Genomic DNA, 17,815 nt, shown 5'->3' with positions numbered 1-17,815 from the left:
GGGGGTGCGGCAGGAGAGGTGCCTTGGCAGGCATGCCAAGACAGTCTCTAAAGAAAGTCTGGTCAAATATCATATGATACTGCTTATATGTGGAATCTTAAAAAAGGCTACAAATCAACTTATCTACAAAACAGTAATAGAGTTACAGATGTAGAAAACAAACTTATGGTTACTGGGGGGTAAGGGAAGGGGAGGGATAAATTGGAAGATTGGGATTGACAAAAACACACTACTATATATAAAATAGATAACTAATAAGGACCTACTGTATAGCACAGGGAACTCTACTCAGTACTCTGTAATGACCTATATGGGAAAAGAATCTAAAAAAGAGTGGATATATGTATAACAGATTCATTTTGCTGTACACCTGAAACTAACACAACATTGTAAATCAACCATACTCCAATAAAATTTTTCTTTTTAAAGTCTTGTTTTGCATGCTCCTCAGCGCTCCCCTCCCCCTCCGTCATTCCAGCAGCATCCGGCCCCTACTCCATCTCCAGCTGTGCCCCACCTGCTCTCTGTCCCTCCCCTCCCATGGTCCAGGCAGCCTTGTCCCCGGAGCTCCCTGCTCCTCCTCTCGGCCCCCAGATCCAAATGGGACTCACCCACCACCCAGAGAACACCCCAACGGCTGTCTGCTTAGTCAGCACTTGATAAAGCGTTGTTCAAGAAAAACATTTCTAACAAAATTAAAAATAATCGAAGCAGAGGCTTCAAATATTAAATCTTCCTTCTAGGGGCTTCCCTGGTGGCACAGTGGTTGAGAATCTGCCTGCCAATGCAGGGGACACGGGTTCGAGTCCTGGTCTGGGAAGGTCCCACATGCCGCGGAGCAACTAGGCCCGTGAGCCACAACTACTGAGCCTGCGCGTCTGGAGCCTGTGCTCCGCCACGAAAGGCCGCGATAGTGAGAGGCCCGCGCACCGCGATAGTGAGAGGCCCGCGCACCGCGATGAAGAGTGGTCCCTGCTTGCCGCAACTAGAGAAAGCCCTCGCACAGAAACGAAGACCCAACACAGCCAAAAACATAAATAAATAAATAAATAAATAAATAAGTTTTTTTAAAAAATCTTCCTTCTAAAACATAAACCCTACAAATATTGAAGTTTGCTCTTGGCACAAGTGGTGAATCACACAACTGATCAAGTTCTCTCTCAGATAATTATATCTTTTATTTATCTAGAACCCAAACTCCTCACTCTGAGTTTCCTATCTGCCACATTGGATTCAATCCCCGGCTCGATGCTTGCCCGGAACCTGTTTGATTGTTATTTCCAGCAACGGCTTAAGCACCAGATGTACGGGCAGCGTTTGGTGCAAGTGCCCTTGAGTTCTGTTTCGTCTTTCCACTCTCAGAATTCCCTTTGAGAGCTCTAAGTGTCAACAGGCACGATCATTATTTGAGTCACCTGATACAAGATGAGATGTCACACCGGCTGCCAAACGGGACATATTATTGCCAGGTTCTGTGCCCTAAGGGAGAGGGCAGGGGCAATCCAAGCAGATGGTCTGTGAGCTTCGACAGCCAGAAGTTTTCACGAGGTCATCAGACCACGAGTGAGCTGAATCTTCAGCACAGAACAAGGAAATGCCAGCTGCTCTCTTTGCTCAAAGCCGAAGAATGAATTAGCACTTCTCTGGGCCTGAAGTGGGCTTGAACTAGACCAAGGATACTGAAAGCTTGGGGCAGCTGCCCAGGATGCGGCCCTAACCCCGCACAGAGAGCCACAAGGAGAAGGCTAAGATGGCAACGGGCCCACTATCCTCCTTACTGGAAGGGTCCTGTGCCACCTGGGATGTGCCCGCTCGCCAAGCTGCTTCCACTGTAAAGCAGACGGCAGCTGCGCCCGTCACTCAAAAGTACCGTGGCCTCCACCCTCCTTGAGTTCCCCAGAGCTGTGCCACCAGGGCCGGACGCGGCTCCTCTCCTTTGGCTCCCCTCCACACCTGGAAGAAGGCAGCCTCAGTCAAGCTGCAGCCCCCCAGGAAGATAAGGTTGAAGGGTCAGTGAAGAGAAAGTCAGAGAAAACACCAAGGCTTCAGGACTAACTCTGAATATCCCCAAATGTGATGATCGCTGAAATGATCTCTGAAAGGCCAGGCCACTTGTTTTCCGGTGGGTTTGCCACTGTCCCATCACCCCTGTCTTCCCCTGGCCCCCACTGTCATTCTGTCCTCTGCCATCCTTCAAGGGACCCATCCCTGGCAAAAGTTTGAGTTGCTCAGCCCCCTAAGTGCCCTCAGAGCCTCCACAGGCCCCCACCCTGGGTGAGAAATAATCCCCCCTAACCAGGCCCAGCCCAGCGCCTGTGTTGGTCAACTACAGCCTTGTACTTCACTAAACTGCAGTTGCCTTCCCTTGGGGGGTGGGGCCGGGGGAGGGTGGTTTAAAGGCCGTGGTCTTTAAGACTCCAAGCTCTTAGGGCTTATTCATGTCCTTTCCCATTGGGGGAAGCGGAAGGGGCATGTTGATAGCCCGAGGTTATGTCTGGCTCTATCTTTCACTGAAATTTGTTCACCTATTGTTCTAACTGAGGCCTCGGGGCCCAGTCATACTGGAGGCCGCCCTGACCCACTAGCCAGGACCAAGACTCATTCAGTTTCAAAAGCCCCCGCCCTCTTGTTTCTCATTTTCCAGCTGAGCAACACTCATACTTCTCAGCTATTCGCCAAGCAGCGATGACTGACACAACCTGTGTCCAATGAAGAGCTGAGTCTTCAGGGCTCAGGTCACTACTTTCAGGGGCTCTGGAAGAAGCAGGTTCTTTCCCGTGGGGTCTCAGCATCCCACAGACCCAACAGGGAAGTCCGCCCACACCAAGGCCCCGATGGGGGGACCAGGCAACCTGATTTAGGGCTCAGGAAAGGAACAGAGTCCTGCGTGCAAAGTTTCTCAGCCAAGCCTATCTACATGTGTGGCCCCTGCCATCTCTGCGTTTGGAATCTGCTCTGCGCACGTCTGTGTTCTAGTTTTTTGTGTTTCACCTTCACTTTGCTCCTTGGCGAAGTTCCTCTGAAATTCCACCTGGCCTTGCCCAATCTAAGGGAAAAGGAATCTTGCCTTCATGTAGGCCAGGAGAATCAGTCAGAGGCCAGATGCAGTTGGAGGCTATCGCGGCGCTAGAGACCGAAGCAGCCGACTGGACTGAAATACTTAAATCTGAACGACAATCCAGGACAGCTGGAGGGGCACCTCTCTTCCTTATGAACAAAACAAATAGCCTCACAGCAATCTGTCCCTTCTTTCTTGACCAACTTCAGGGCTCTAGCTGTTGGCCTGAACACCTGGGAGGAAACTGGGGAAAGGTAAGGAAGAACTTGGGCTACCTCCAGAGTAAATGGGTAACGTAGGGTTGAGGCATCATGGCTCTGGACGCTCAGAGCTGCCCAGGGCTTTGTCCATGGAACCTCTGCCCATGGAACCTCTCTGCCCCACCCCCTTGCCTCCCAATGAGGAACTAAATGTGCTTGAATGGGATCTTTGATCATAGCAGGTCCACCAGGTGGCAGTGTTACCCGGGCCCAGTCCAGACAGAGCCTGCAGTGAGAGAGCGGCCACCAGAGGGCAACACAGGGACAGCCGCTCAACCACGCAGCTGGTTGCCTAGCAACTGTGACGAAATGGGCTCCCAGTTTGCACCCTCTTCAAGGCCTCCCAGGTTATTTCTGGCGTAACAAAGACTGTTGCACGCAAGGAGTGGCCTCAGGAATCCCAGAACTGCCTCTCTTTTAAGCCTGGAGACTCTAAAATGGTCCAGGGACCCCAAAGCCAGCACCACCCTGGCGTCTAGGGGACTGGGCAGCTCCTGTCCCTGCTCTTTGGACTGCCAAGGATCAGGAAAAGAAAATAAACATTTTCCATTCCCCTCTGTAGGCCCACAGCCATTGGGACGCTCTGATTTCCCTAGTGACTAAAGCAGAGCAACCTCGTCCCTCTCCCGTCCCCCAACCTCCCCCTTCTCAGCAGGGGCTGGATTAACAGCATGTGACCTTGAGCCAGACCTTGAGCCTCCAGCTCCTCAACTGTACTTCAGGGGGGGGTCGAGGGGGTGCTGATAAGATCCAGCTCTGACCTTCTGTGGTCTTGATTCTCTCCCTTTCCCCCAAGAATTCTGTCCTTGCCTCAAAACTCTCCCTGATTTTGACGACCCTGAAAACAGAATTCTTCCAATTCCAGATGGATAAGTATGACCCGAGAAACCAGAGATGGAACCAAGAAAGTGAGGCAGACACAAGACAGGGAGTGTGGTTATAATGAGCTCAAAACCTGTGCCAGTATGGTCTGTGAAAGGGCCTGGGTGAGACGAGGTCAGCACCCAGGGCAGAGTCAGGGGGCCACTCTAGCCGTGGCATCAGTAGTGGTTCCAGGCACGTCTCTGGGTCATGAGGAGCCCGCTGGCCCTGGGGCTGGGTTCTGACTGGGGCCTGGTGTCAATCACTAAGGTGTCGGGGTCTCCAAGGGGGACCATGGTGGAGGGTCACACGGGCATGTGCAGCTCGTTGTACTCATCCTGGCCATCCTCATCAAAGTTTGGTTCAGCATCTTCGGAGTCCAGCTGCAAAAGGGGGCAGAAGGTTGGGAGAGGCAGGGAAGCGGACTTACCGCCTCCCATTCCCCAGCTCCTCCTTGGGCCGGCAGCCCTCACTGCCCCTAGACCTTGCCAAGCCTCACTGTCTACAGGGACTGTGGCCCCAGGTTGAAGCACTTCTCTCTGGTCAAAACCTTCAGGTCACCCCCCAGCGATACCTCCTAATAATAATAATGATGATAGCAGCTACCACACAGAAGTACTTTCCTGGGGCTCTGAGCTCCTGTGGTACCTTTGTACACCATGCGTGGGCAGCGGATTTTCAAAAAGATGTCCCTTCCTCTAGCTGACAAAAACAGGCCTCAGAATGGATTTCAGTGCCACCCCACGCCCGCTCATCCCTCAGCTGTGTGCTTTTGTTCAGGACACAACCTGCACAGTTGCCTACAGCAGCCCTGTGCTTCCTTCACACCAAACCACCGTTCTCATTGCTTTACCTGGATTTGTGTTTAATCCTCACCACGATCCTATAAGGGAGAACCTATTAGTAGCCACGTCACACGGATGAAAATGAGATTTCAGAACGTTAGGTAATTTGTCTGTGGTCACACAACAGCACAGACTGGCACCCAGGGCCCGAGCCCCTAAGACTGCCCCAAGCGCCTTCCCTTACCGCCTGCAGCTCCCTGTCCTGGAAGAGCCGGGGCAGGACGCAACGCCTCAGAGGCACCGTGAGCAGCAGCAGGAAGGGAAAGGCGAGCGAGGCCGCCGTGGACTTGACCACCCAGAGCAGTGCGATGCAGCCCAGCTGGATGCACGTAAACAGGTGCATCCGCCAGGTCTTCACCTGGGGAGCAGGCGTCAGGTCTCACCACATCTTTAGGAACTCAGGTCCCCAAGTCCCAACTTAGCCTTCAGAGTCCATCTCCAGCCCAGGGATCCCTCGCCAACCCCCTCCAATCCCCATCGCCCCGTCGCCCCACCTCTGTGCCTCCTGGCCCTACCTTGGTCACATAGGGCTGTTCGGGATGGTGTTTTGCTGGCATGAGTATGAGCAACAGACGCTGGGACAGCTGGATGCCAGACAGCGATGTGACCCCCATGTACAGGAAAATCCCAAAGAGCACAGCCAGTGGGATCCGGCGCAGCACAGCCCCCATGACGATGGACAGGCCTGGAGGAGGTGACACACACCCACATGACCCCTCAGGCAGCCCCCGTGAGGACGGATGGGCCTGGTGGGGAGGGGATGAGCCGGGCCTCATCACTGTGACCAAGAGAACATGCAACAGGATAGAGAACCGAGAAAGGGCTCAAGCAAAAAGGCACATGCAGTGTCAAGAAGCAGGTCTGGGGGTCAGAGCAGGGGCTAGTCATGATGCGTTTGGAAACTCAGAAGGGATCTGGGTCAAGCCTGGGATGCAGAAAGGACTGAAGGTCCAAGAACGCAAGTCTGTGGGGTGGGGACCAGGGCCGTGCAAGGTGGGCGCTCTCACCCACGAGGCTGGCGATGAGCACTCCAGTGACCCGCTGCTCCCGCACCTCCTGGATCTGGGGCTTGTCGCCGGGAGCAATGGCAGTGCGCATAACGGTCAGCGCATTCACGTGGGTGACCGAGCGCACGGTGGCGGCCGTGAGCCAGGGCAAGCCGAACAAGCCACAGAGCCCACCCAGGGAGCCGATGAGAAGCAGGTCCAGGTGGAAGCCGGAGCCTTTGAGCAGCCTCCGAGCCTTCTGGCTGACAATGAGCCTGCGGGGAGAGGATGGGAAGTGGTGAGGGTTGTGGGGGGGTTGGCCAGCGACGGGGCCAGGCACACACAGCAGGGACGGTGTAGAGGGGGAAGGACATGCAGAGCAGAACTCTCCCAGGACCTGCCAGCTTCCTCTTTCAAGTTCTCAAATTGAAGTTCTCATATTTAAGCAAATTTGAGCCAAATTCCCATACTGTGGATATTTAAAACACCACAAAAGCCAGATGCCAGCTCTCACCACGTCATTGTGGTTTAACCAAAATGAGATACATGTGAGCATCACTGGCGGAGAGGACATGCTGCCAGGGTTTTCTGAGGACTGTCAAGTGCCACCCTGCAAGTGGTGGTGGTAACAGACAGATACCATGCCAAAGCACCACGGGGAAACCATGCCCCAGGCCCACGGACACCCTCTGGCCGCCAATCCCATGGCTCCCCGCTCCTCCCCCCAGCCCTCTCACGCAGTGATCTGTGTCTCCATGAAGATCAGGATGAGGACCAGGAGGGCGGGCACGGCGGCTGCCACCATCATCCAGGGCGGGAAAGGACGGGCGCTACCCAGGGGCGGGATGAACCAAGTGCGCTTATTGGGGGAGGTCACTGAGAGCCCCGTGGGCACCGTCAGCTTCTGCATGACCAGAAGGAAGACCGGGTTCAGGGTCGCTAGCAACTCCACGTAGCAGCTGCTCCCACCCAGCTCTGTGTCCCCAGTACCAGGGTTCCGGGGAATGTGGGTGTGAACAGGTTTGGGGAAAACTAGTTTTGTATCCTCCAAAGTCACTGTTCCTCCAAGGGGTCTGGCAGCGAATGAGGAAATGATATACCTTCTCCCTGAGCCCCGGAGCTGCCAGGAGACCTGCTGCGGGGGCACCTGTCATTCTGCCCCCAGTCCCACACCTGCTCCTCCAGGAGTCCTAAGGGTCACACACAGCCCCAGACCCCCTGGCCGGCCTCCTCAGCTGGACCACACAGCTGCTTCTGAAACCCCCCAGCCTACCCACCCCTGTGCAGCCCCAGCACGTAGCCATTCCACTAGGAAAGCTGGGTTCCAGCCCTGACTGGCTGCTGGGGCAATGGGGACATGTTATGGCCTGCCTCTCAAGGCCCTGGGGTGAGAAGCAGCTGCCAGAGGGGGTCGGGACTCACTCACCTGTGTGTAGGTGTCTGTAATGGAGTAATCCACCAGGACCATCACCAGAATGGAGATGGGGATGCCGAAGTCCCCGATGATACGGCGAGCCTTGAGAGGGGCCAATGAGGGGAAGGGAACAAAAGGTGGATGGAGGGGAGGGTCAGGAGACTAACATGGGGGTTTTTTACCCGGACCCTTCTTGGGCCTGAGCAGGAGCCAGAAGTCCCCTGACCTGTCCCTTTAAACCCCACAGGTGCCAGCCCAGCCCAGGAGGGCATTCCTCTCCTGATTACACTTCTCTGAGGCTTCAGACAGGGGCAGAGGCTGCACAGACTTGGTTGAGGTCTTCCATGACCGGGAGAAGGGGGCAGCCCCTCTCTGGAGCGGAGCCTGGCAGTGACAGCAGGAACTGAGGGACACCCGCAGGGGGTCCACAGGCCCCACTCCCGCCGGCCACGCACCTTGCCACCCAGGAAGCGGCTGTTTCTGAACTTGCGCAGGAAGAAGGCAATGAGGAAGGTCCCGAGCATGAGGATGAGGGACAGCAGAGCCGTGTTGGGTTGGTTCCTGGGGCCCGGCGGCCCCTCGGTGGGGGGCAGGGCAGTCCCATTCAGGTCCGGCTCAGCTGCCAGGGCTCCCTCAGGGGGGTAGAACGGCAGCAGCGGGTGCTCCGTGAACACCTGTGTGGGTTACAAGGTTGCCCTAGTGCTCACCTAGGCAGGTGCCTGATTTCATAGCATCAGTACACCTGTAAGGGAGAGGGCTGGCCCCTCCCACACCCGACCGGGCAACATAACACAGGACATCCAGCTCCATCTCACACACAGACGCCCTTCCTCTACATACAGTGACCCAAGGCCCCCAGACCCGTAGCCCTGACAACGTCCCCTTTCCGTCCCATACCTGTTCAGGTGAATCCTGGACTTCAAACCTCTGGGTTTGACTCCCTGCCCTTCAGCTCAGACCTAGCCCTAGGGCGTCCTCAACCCCCATGCCCACACCCTACAGAGCCTTCCCCCTCGTCCCTCCACCCGCAGTGCTCCGCACCCTCACCCCAGGCTCTCCTTCCCAGGGTGCTGCCCAGCCCCCATCTACACCCACCCCCCCCAAGACCTCTCAGGGCCTCCACCTTGTAGAGCTTGTGGAAGGTCTCATAGATGAAAATGAGCGAGATGAGGAAGGCAAAGATCTCCTGGGTGAAAGGTGAGATGTAGCGGACCAGGAAGCTGCCTTCCGCGGCCACCAGGGCAAGGACAAAGACCACCAGCCAGAGGCCAACCCACACCCGGCCTGTGAGGTACTCCAGGCCCTGGGCTCGGCAGAACTAGGGGTCGGGAGAGAGAGGTGGTTACCCACAGCCATCTGACCTGGCCCTCAGGGCCCCACGGCACGGGCAGGAGGTGAACCCCGAGGGAGAGGAGGGGGAAAGACCGCAGGGGCCCATCACCTGGGCCAGGGGTGGAGCAGGTGGACCCCTGGGGAGGGGCGGGGTGGCTGTCACCTTGAAGAAGGCTTCTTCGAAGACGAGCAGTGGCCCCGAGAAGCCGACCACGAGCAGCGGCTGGGCCCCCAGCAGCGAGAAGAGGACACCAAGCACAGCCGTGGACACGATCAGCTCAGACACACCCATCAGTCCTTCTGTCTTCTCCCCTGGGGCGGGCAAGGGTCAGTGGGACGGCCCTGGCCTGGCTCCTTCTACCTGGCCCCTCTTTCTCGTCTAGTTTCCCCTAACCTGGGGACCCAAGAAGAATGGAGCAGCCCCCCAGAGTGGTAGATGGGGACCCTCACCACTCTCAGCCCTCCTGCCGCTCACCACCAGCCCCCCAGGGTAATCACCGGATCCCCCACCCCTTGCACCCACCCCCTCGCACGTTATTGTCATCCCAGAAGTGACCACTGGGACAGCCTGACCCAGCAGCCCTGCAGGTGACAGCGAGCCCCCTCACCTAGCAGCCCCCCGAAGGTGATGGCGGGACTGAGGGCGGCGAAGTAGATGAAGAGCACGGCAGCCACGCACTGGGAGTGCAGGGCGTCCCGCAGGTCGCTGGGGTAGTGCGGGTACCGGCGCTTCACGTCCCGGACAAGCCCCCCGAACACCGAGCCAGTGCGCAGCAGGGGGTCGTCGTCAGGGGGCGCCTCGGAGCCCCCTGACTCCATCGCCAGCTCTGGGGGAACAAGGGGCTGCTGGAACCTCGTGCTTGGAGCAGGCCCTGGGCCCACTCCTTCCCAGCCTGGGACGCAGTGCAGAGACCTGGGTCAGGGATTGGAAGCTGACGTGCAGGGCTCAAGAGTCGGGATGGGGCTGGGGTCAGAGCCTTGGGAGCCGTGGCGGGGGGGGGGGGGGGGCATGTGTTCAGGGGGCTCCGGGCCCCAAAGGGTCTGACCTTTCCCAGGGGCCACGTAGCCGCCCTGGGTGGTCATCTCAACTTTGGTCTGCTCGCGCTCCCGCCGCTTCCTGAGCAGCTCGCGCTGGAAGGCAGCCACGGAGCGCAGCAGGTCTCGGCCCTCCACCTCGGACGGGGGGATCACGATGCTGCCATCCAGGAACTCGCTGATGGCGCTCAGGAGGTCCTGCCGGTCGTCCGCCTGATAGGCAGCATCGTGGAATAGCTGGAGGCAGGAAATCCAGGGGCTGAGCCCACAGCCCAGGGAGGCCCTGGGAGGGGGGGCTTCGGGGAGGAGGTGCTGGGCCATCAGAGAGCCAGAGGCAAGGTGGACGTTCAGCCACATACACAGGTCCAGTCCACTTGTCAAAACTCTGACTCATGTCCCTGGGATGCCATGGCCCTGAACACCTCCCAAACCCCCAGGAGTGCCCGCGCTCTTCCCCCGGGAGCCTCCAGGCTTTTCCACAATGCAACAACTGAAGGGATGACGCCTGGCATAGCGTTACCAATCCAATCTCCATCCTCACTGGAGAGCGCCCACATCCTATTGGTTGGGAAGTATTTCGAACATCACCCCTGGCTAGAGGACTCTCCTGTCCAAGCCCAGCTTCCCTTTCGAGTCTCATGTCACATCCAAAGCTTCAGCGTCTGGGCTTCTTCGTTCCTGCATCCATCTCCCTGTCCCCTCCCACAGCCCCAGCCCAAGGCTCCCTTTTCCCTCTCAGCTCACCCCTCCCTCCACCACTCCAGAGCGCTGCCTCCACCCCGAAGGGCCACTAGCACCCCTGCACCCATGGATACCACTGGGGGCAGCGAGAGGGACAGAGAACAAGCAGGGCTCAGGGGAACAGGCCTAGAACGCCCAGCCTGGGGGCTGCCGGACCCACCTTGTCAGACATGAGGGTGGCAATGGAGCGCCCAAGCTCGTGATAGTCAGTGCTGGTGTGGCCGGGTCCCAGCATCACGAAGAGAAAGCGAACCGGCACGGGGACCTCAAGCACAGACTCCAAGAGTACAGCTTCGTTCAGGCGCACAAAGGCTGCCGCTGGCTGCTCCAAGAAAGGCACGCAGCCTGGGGGGACAGTAAGGCACAGGGTGCTGGGCAAGGGGGAGCGGTCAAGGCAGGCCCTGGGGGGATATCTGGGGCCATCATGTACAGTTGAGCAGGTTGTGCACTGCATAAAGAAACCCTAATCTAAAGAAGCCCTACTTGTTTATATGTCTGTACATTTATTACAATTTACCAGCAGATGGAAATCAAGGGTATTGAGGAAGGGGTGCTTTTTTCTAATTCTCACAACGAAGTTATACGGACTAGAAGCAATCCAAGATAGAAAACTGGATGGGAAGCAGGCAGAGGGCTAGGGAAGATGGGTTGAGAGGAAGACCAGGGGCAGGGTGGGGGCCTGGCTGGGGATGGACGAGGCAGCCTGCAGGCCAGAGGTCAAGACAAGCAGACCATGGTGGAGGCACCCATGCCCTGCAGCCCCTGCAGCCCCTGCGCCCAGCGCTCCTCACCCACGAGCACAACGGTAGCCTCAGCATCTTCAGGGATCTTCTCCAGCAGCTTCAGGCTTTTCCCCCGGTGACCATCTCCCCCAGGCATGTGGAGGGGCTTCTGAGGACGCAGAACTGGAATAGGGCTGGGACCCAGACCGGAGGCCATGGCAGGCCCTCCCATCCCTTGTTCCAGGCCTGGACTCTGCCCACCAACCTCTGGATCTGGGCCCTGCTTTTTCCCTCCCCAGCCAGGGTGGAGACTATTGGTGAAGTGCCCCACAGCAGGATCTGGACCCCTCCTCCAAGCCCCCTCCTACATCTCAGGCTTACCTTGTTTAAATGGCTCCCCTGGGTCTGCCCCGTCATCCCATTTAAAATTTCTGTTTCTCCAGGGCAGGGGTCCCTCCTGAATGTAGGTCCCCCACATCCCTAGTATGGTGCCCGGCATCCAACCTTCCTGACCCACTCAATGAAGCCATCCGTGGCCTCCACTGAAACTGGAAGCCCTCCCCATCCCCCAGCCCAGGTCAGAGCAAGGCGACTGACCTCCTTGGCCTCAGGGTCATGAGGCCAGAGTGGGGCTGGCTCCCCCAGGTCATCAGCCACGGTAGGCACTGCACCATCGGGGCCATGGCTGGGGGTTGGGTGATGATTCCCTAGGACCGAGTTCACGCTGGAACTGGACGCATTTCGGGGAAAGAAGCCACTGTCCTTGTCATCATTGGGATGGCTGGGGAGAGGGCAGAGGGGGCAAGGCAGGTTAGAAAGACAGCCCCTTGGTGGACTGAGGTCATGAGGAAATGAGGAACGGAGGGTCAGGGCCTCCATCCTTTTTGCCTCAATGTAAGAAGGAACTTTCTAACGGTTGGTACTGTCCAAAGATAAAGAAGGAGTGAGCTCCCCATCATTTGGGGGTATTCAAGCAGAGGCTCGAGAGCCACTCAGTAGAGTCTGTGCTCCTGGAAGGCAGCTGAACCTGAAGGCGCCCTCCCAGGCGCCCCACCCTGGCACCTGTGTTTCAGCAGCAGGGTGCGAAGGACACTGGCCCTGTCCTCCGGCCGGATCTGGTCAGACACAATCATGGTCTCCACCACGAGGTGTGCGATGCCTGGCAGAGTGGTCTGCTCCAGGTCCAGGAGGGCAGCTCCTGCGGGCACAGTCAGGGGAGGGAGCACGGTCCCGTGAGGTAGAAAAAAACCACCCCCCAGTGGCTTGCTCCCCAAGGGCAGGCAGACATGCTGGGTGAGCCAAGCACCTGATGTGCCCAGGTGCACACACAGCTCCATGTGGCCGCAGCCCAGCCAGAGAGGGGTGCAAAAAGAGAGCAAGGGGTGAGGGCACAGCCCCTCCTTGCCCAGAGAGGGGGTCATCTGTTGATTTACTGCAAGTGGACAGATACCTACTGTGCCCCAGGTACAGTGCCAGGTACCTGGGCACAGCCCCACCCCTCAGAGCTTATGGCTGTGCAGGCAGCTGGACCCCATGTCCCCAAAGTGGCAGCCAGACCCCGCCTGGTCCCAGGGCTCCAGGGAGCAGTCCCTGGAGCTGGGCAGCCCGGCACAGGTCGAGCTCTGTGGTTTGTGAAGAGGGCCTGCAGCTCTAGGCCCAGGCCTGCAGGGCCCCTACCGTGGGCGATGGTCCTCCTGACCTCCAGCAGGCTGTGGAAGGAGAGCGAGGCCACATGCGGCTTCCCCCAGCGCTCCGTCTCTTCCTCCACGTCCTCCTCAAACTTGATCCAGCGGGCCGTCTCCCGCCAGTGGGGCTCCTGGCTGCGGTCCAGCATCAGCTCATTCAGCTCCACAAACACCTGGGGTGGGCGCCAAGGGTGAAGGCCTGGGGACCGCCAGGTGGGACCGGCTGTCCTGGGGACATGGCGATGGGCCAGGCAGGGAGGGAGGGAGAAGGGGGGAGGAGAGGCGAGAAGAATCCAAAGGCTCACTTCCTCGGGGTCCGGTACCTCATGAGGCCTCCGGTCCAGCTGCTGCTTCTTCTTCTTCCTGCGCAGGATGGGGGCCAGGCCACTGGGGCTGCCCCTCCCGCCCTGCGTCCGAGACGGCTTCTTTACCAGGTGCCGGCGCACGCCAGGGTTGTCCTCCAGCCGGTGACCTGCGGAGAAGATGGGCTTGGCGGTCCCAGGGTTCCAGCTCAGTGCCTCGGGGTCATTGCCAGCCCCTCCAGCTCTGCCCAGACATTCTACTCGGGGGAGCGCCACAGTCACCCAGGGACCATGCCGACAAAACCATATCGTCCAGCTGGGCCATTTCAAACATAAGGAGACTGAGGCCCAGAGAGGGGAAAGGACTAGTCCAAAGTCACACGGGGACACTGGCTAAGCCACAGTAAAAAGGCAGACCCCCAACTCAGTCCATAGCCCCGGTCATGGCCACGGCCTCTTGCTCGGCAGTGCCAGGACCCACATTAAGTCGCCAGGCCCCGCGCCCTCAGCACCTTCCCTGTGCCCCTCGGCACCCATGTGTACTCCCCCATGGGCACACATCCAGACGGACTCAGGCAGAGCTTCTCTCCCTTCCTCCCCATCTGCCCCTTTCAGGCCCGCAGCTGGGGGAAGGCCAGCAGCCCCGTTACTCACAAGCCGGTCCCCCCACCATGGGGCTCAGCTGGCCCCTGATGGATTCCCACAGGTCATAGTCCTCAAGGTCCAGCACAAACATCTCTAAGTCCTCTGAGGCCAGCGAGTCTCGAGGGCTGGGGGCTGGGGCCCTCTGAGGGCTCTGACCCTCAGCGCCCCCGGGCCCAGGGCTCAGTGCCCCATTGGGCTCTGTGGCCTCCTCCAGCGGGCTCATCATTCCCCAGATGGCCAAGGCCTCAGCCCCTGCTCCCTCCTAGAGCCCCGGCTCTCCTGAGAGGTAGGAGCCTGGACAGCAGTGGTCCTGGTCCAACCAGAGCTTGAAAGTGGCCGGGCCTCCTGACCCCGACTCCCCAGGTCCCCAGGCCTGCTCCCTGCTGCTTCCAGCCCGCACCCTAGGTCTGTAAACACGCCCTCCCCCTGACCCCCCCCCCCCCATCCCACCACCGCCACCGCCGCCGCTGCTGCTGCTGCCATCGGATTGTTCCTGTCCCTGTCCTCAGGCCCTGGCAACTTTCCATGACGTACTGCGCTCAGAGCCCTCCCCCCTCCCCCCAACCCCCACCCCCCACCCCCGCACACACACTGTGGTTCCAAGGGGGAGGAGGGCGGGGTCGGTGATGCCCCTGGCTGGGCACAGAGCCCCATGGATGAGGACAGGTGGCACAGAAACCAGGGCACTGATAAGACGGAAGGAATGTGCCGAGATCACAGCCAGGCCCGGCCGAGGGTGGTGTGATGGGAGTAGGAGGCTCCTGACACAGGGAGAGGCAGGGCCTGGCGGAGTGGCTGGGACTCAGGGCACTGGTTCAAAGCGGGTAAAAAGAGTTTGCCCGGAGAAGAGGAGCCTCGGGGGAGGGGGGTACAATGATGTCTCCAAACGTCATGTGGAAGAAGGGCTGCCTTATTCCGGGGGTGACTCAGAGGACACAACCAGCACGGAAGGGCAAAGGCATCGTGAGGGGAAATCTCAGTTCTGGCACCCGAGGCATGGCTTGGTGAGGTAGTGAGCTCCCCATCACCGGCCACATTCCAGCAGACAGGGATACCGCAGAGGAGCTCAGCCCTGGGTGGGGGAGAACACAGAGCCTCTCCAAGGTCCCTCATAGGCTGGGCACCCCTGGAAGTGGGTGTCACTCACTCTTCATGTCGTCCAGGTCCGCGGAGCCCAGCATCTGGGCCTCCGCCTCATCAGTGGGCACCTGCTGCTCCGGGCCACCCGGGCTGCCCAGGGCACTGCCTGGGCGTAGCCGTTCCCGCAAGTCATAGCTGGCTGACGGGCTCCGTGGCCGGCTCTTCTCTCCGGCGACTCGGGAGACCCGGGCCCGGGGACTAGGGGAGCTGAGGAGGCAACATGGCAGCCTTGAAATTGGCAGGGAACCTCAGTGGAGATGGGCCAGGTTAGGGGGTTCCTCTGCCCTCCCCCAGCTTGGGACAGGGCCTGGAGAGGCCCCCTGGGGACTAAACACAGGCTCCTCCTGGGCAGAGCAAAAAGCTTACCTCCACCTTCCTGCCCCCATCGCACTGGTCCCCAGTTCCTCTTTGTCCCCATCCTCCTCTTCACCCAGACACCCTCTCTCTCCTGGAGGATTCTCCCTGCCGGCCCTCTGGTTCTCTCCTCCTTGTCAATCATGCAGAAAAGGGGCACGCCCTCCCCGGCTCCTCCGCTCCGTCTCCTTTCCTCCTAGCTTCTTCACTGGGGTCAGGAGGGAGCCTGGGACCTGCTCTGGGCTGGGCTGGAGGCCAGTACCTGACCGAGTGCTGGGGGCTCTTGTCGGAGCGCGGGCCCACCGGAGGCAGGGGCTTGGTGAAGGCGGCCCTCCCTGAGAGGCCGGGACTGTCATCCTCGTCACTTCCAATGGAGAACTGTGGATAAACCCCGTGTGCCCTGGGTCCCTGCCCTGACTCAGCCCCAATCCCCCAACTCAGCCCCGCCTCCCCCCCACCCCGCCGGGCCTCCCCTCCTCTCCCTGAGCAGCCAGCCCTCCCTGGGGACAGACCTTACCTTTGCTTTCGGTGGGGACCCTGCGGGTGGAGGTTCTACAGGTTCTGCCTCAGATTCTCCTTCCTCTTCCTCCTCCTCTTCCTCCTCCTCATCCAATCCGGCTCCGCCCTCCTCCTGGATGGGAGGGGTCCCCTCAGAGGGGGGAGCAGAGGTTCTCTCTTTCTTCCTCTTCCTCCTGGTTTGCCGGGCAGAGGTGGGGGGCAGTCGCCGCAGCTTGTGGGGTGGAGGCAGGCGCACGGAGAGCGGGTGGTGGGTGTGATGGGATGTGTGCCGGTGAACTGGGGGTGCAGGAGAGCTGGTTGGGGCCCCCACAGCAGAAGGGGGCCCCTCACCACCCTAGGGACGCACACCTTATTCTAGCTCAAGGCCTCAAACAAGGGCACCCTAGTCCTTCCTCCAGAGACAGGCTCCCCCCAACACCTGTATCCATAGCCTGTCATTGGGAAGGCCTGGTAGAGTCGGGGGATGGAGTGATGGAGAGGGGAGGTTGTGACAGGGAGGATGAGGGGATGAAAGGACAGGACACAGCAAGGAAGGGAAAGGTAGAGTCAGCAGAGCTAAGGAGGGGAGGAGAGGTGGCAGAGAGATGAGAGCAGGGCCAGAGGTATGACAGAGCCTTGAGGAAGATAAAGGTCACCAAGGGAGGCCTCAGGCCCATCTCCCTACATCTCCCCTGTGTCTGGGGCTCAGCTCCCCTAGCAGGCAGACAGGTGATGGGTAAGTGAGGCAGGATGACTTAACATGGCATGGTGGCCCAGCACAGCATCCAGCACAGCATCCAGCATAAGATGACACCGGGTGACCAAGCCAGTGGTGAGCACGGTGATGGTGGCAATGAAGGTGATGGCGGTGAGGGCGGCCACGCTAGGGGTCCCCAGGCTACCCACACTCAAAGTCCCGCTCGCTGTAGCTGCGGCTGGGCTTCTCGGGGTCCCAGGCCGGGGGCTTGCTGATGAGGTCCCCAAACCTGCTCACAGCCAAGGTCTTGCCCAAGTCATCCTCCTCCTCCTCCATGTCTGGACTCAGAGGGGGCTCCTCCAAGGGCACCCGGACCTGCAAACCCAACAGCCTCTTCTAAGGAACCCTGACCCATGAACGCCACACACCCACCCCAACTCCAAGCCCTAGGTGGAGATGGGGAAGACCAGCAGACTCGTCTTCTACTCCCTGTGGCCCAGGCTAGGGTCAACCTCCCAGGCTTCCAGGGCTTGGAAGGAGAGGGGTCAACAGATCCGAGAAATACCAAAAGACCCCCTCTTTCTCCATATCTCCCGCCCAGCTCTATCCCTGGATCTGGGGGTCCCAGGGTCGAACAGAAGACCCCCCTCTCCTCCTTGAGGTCCCTCCCCCTCCTCTTCTCCCACCCCCGCGAGCGTCGGTCACCTGGGGTAGGGGGGAGGCGCCCCCGGGCGGCGGAATCACTCCATTGGCCATGTCCGGAGAGGCGGCTTGGGGGGTCTCTGACTCACTGAGGGACCCGTGACCCGGGTGAGAAGAAGGGGGCGCTGCGCGGACCTAATGGGGAGCCCTGGGGGAGGAGGGCGGGATCAGGAGCTTCGCGCGGCCGCCCCCCCTCCCCCTCTCCCTCCCCCTCCCCGGAGCTGGATCCCCCGCCCGCCCGAGCGACCATCGAGGCCCCGCCGCGCCCGGGATGCCCCGGGGCCCGGCCCGCCGCTCCCCGCCCCGCCCTGCGGTACCTCGGCGCTCCGGAGCGTGCGGGGCTCGGGCCGACCGCCGCGCCCCATCTCCTTCCCGCGCTCGCTCCGGGGCCTGTCGCTGCGCAGGGCCGAACGGCCTGGGGGCGCCCGCGGAGGCAGCGAGCCTGGCGGGCTGGGCGGACGCAGGCGCCGGAGCCCGCAGCCCGCGGCTCCACCTCCTCTCGCTCGGCTCCGCAGCTCCGCAGCCGCCGCCGCCGCCG

The 17,815-nt window shown here is 59.9% G+C and overlaps 1 protein-coding gene across 2 annotated transcripts; it reads right to left on the bottom strand.

Moving 5' to 3' along the window:
* Window positions 1-4,242: 4,242 nt before the first annotated feature.
* Window positions 4,243-17,815, bottom strand: SLC4A3 (solute carrier family 4 member 3). 2 transcript variants are annotated; one of them, XM_057551873.1, is made up of 23 exons: window positions 17,595-17,815; window positions 17,281-17,425; window positions 16,785-16,950; window positions 15,898-16,175; window positions 15,643-15,758; window positions 15,034-15,233; window positions 13,263-13,411; window positions 12,932-13,112; window positions 12,317-12,452; window positions 11,852-12,035; window positions 11,324-11,423; window positions 10,693-10,877; window positions 9,803-10,028; window positions 9,365-9,583; window positions 8,920-9,068; window positions 8,548-8,742; window positions 7,880-8,098; window positions 7,437-7,526; window positions 6,748-6,914; window positions 6,032-6,285; window positions 5,540-5,709; window positions 5,209-5,382; window positions 4,243-4,562 (listed from the first exon to the last, which is right to left on the bottom strand). In XM_057551873.1, exons 2-23 carry the CDS (start codon window positions 17,329-17,331, stop codon window positions 4,485-4,487), a joined length of 3,687 nt encoding a protein of 1,228 aa, XP_057407856.1. In that variant the 5' UTR covers window positions 17,332-17,425; window positions 17,595-17,815; the 3' UTR covers window positions 4,243-4,484. The 2 variants fall into 2 exon arrangements, with proteins under 2 accessions (XP_057407856.1, XP_007188063.2); XM_007188001.3 differs by lacking the exons at window positions 15,034-15,233; window positions 15,643-15,758; window positions 15,898-16,175; ... (1 more) ...; window positions 17,281-17,425; window positions 17,595-17,815 and adding an exon at window positions 13,896-14,266.

Source organism: Balaenoptera acutorostrata, chromosome 8, assembly GCF_949987535.1.
Source record: "Balaenoptera acutorostrata chromosome 8, mBalAcu1.1, whole genome shotgun sequence".
Classification (NCBI taxonomy): domain Eukaryota; kingdom Metazoa; phylum Chordata; class Mammalia; order Artiodactyla; family Balaenopteridae; genus Balaenoptera; species Balaenoptera acutorostrata.
The sequence above is the reverse complement of the archived record's forward strand: the minus strand, read 5'-3'. Positions and strand labels throughout refer to the sequence as shown.

Excerpts from the sequence above, each read along its gene's own strand:
- SLC4A3 (XM_057551873.1), bottom strand. The coding sequence starts at position 17,331 with ATGGCCAATGGAGTGATTCCGCCGCCCGGGGGCGCCTCCCCCCTACCC. Across the intron at positions 8,099-8,547 it reads CCTTCCACAAGCTCTACAAG|GTGTTCACGGAGCACCCGCT; the intron begins GTGGAGGCCCTG and ends TAACCCACACAG. Across the intron at positions 5,710-6,031 it reads GCTCATCGCCAGCCTCGTGG|GCCTGTCCATCGTCATGGGG; the intron begins GTGAGAGCGCCC and ends CACCTCCTCCAG.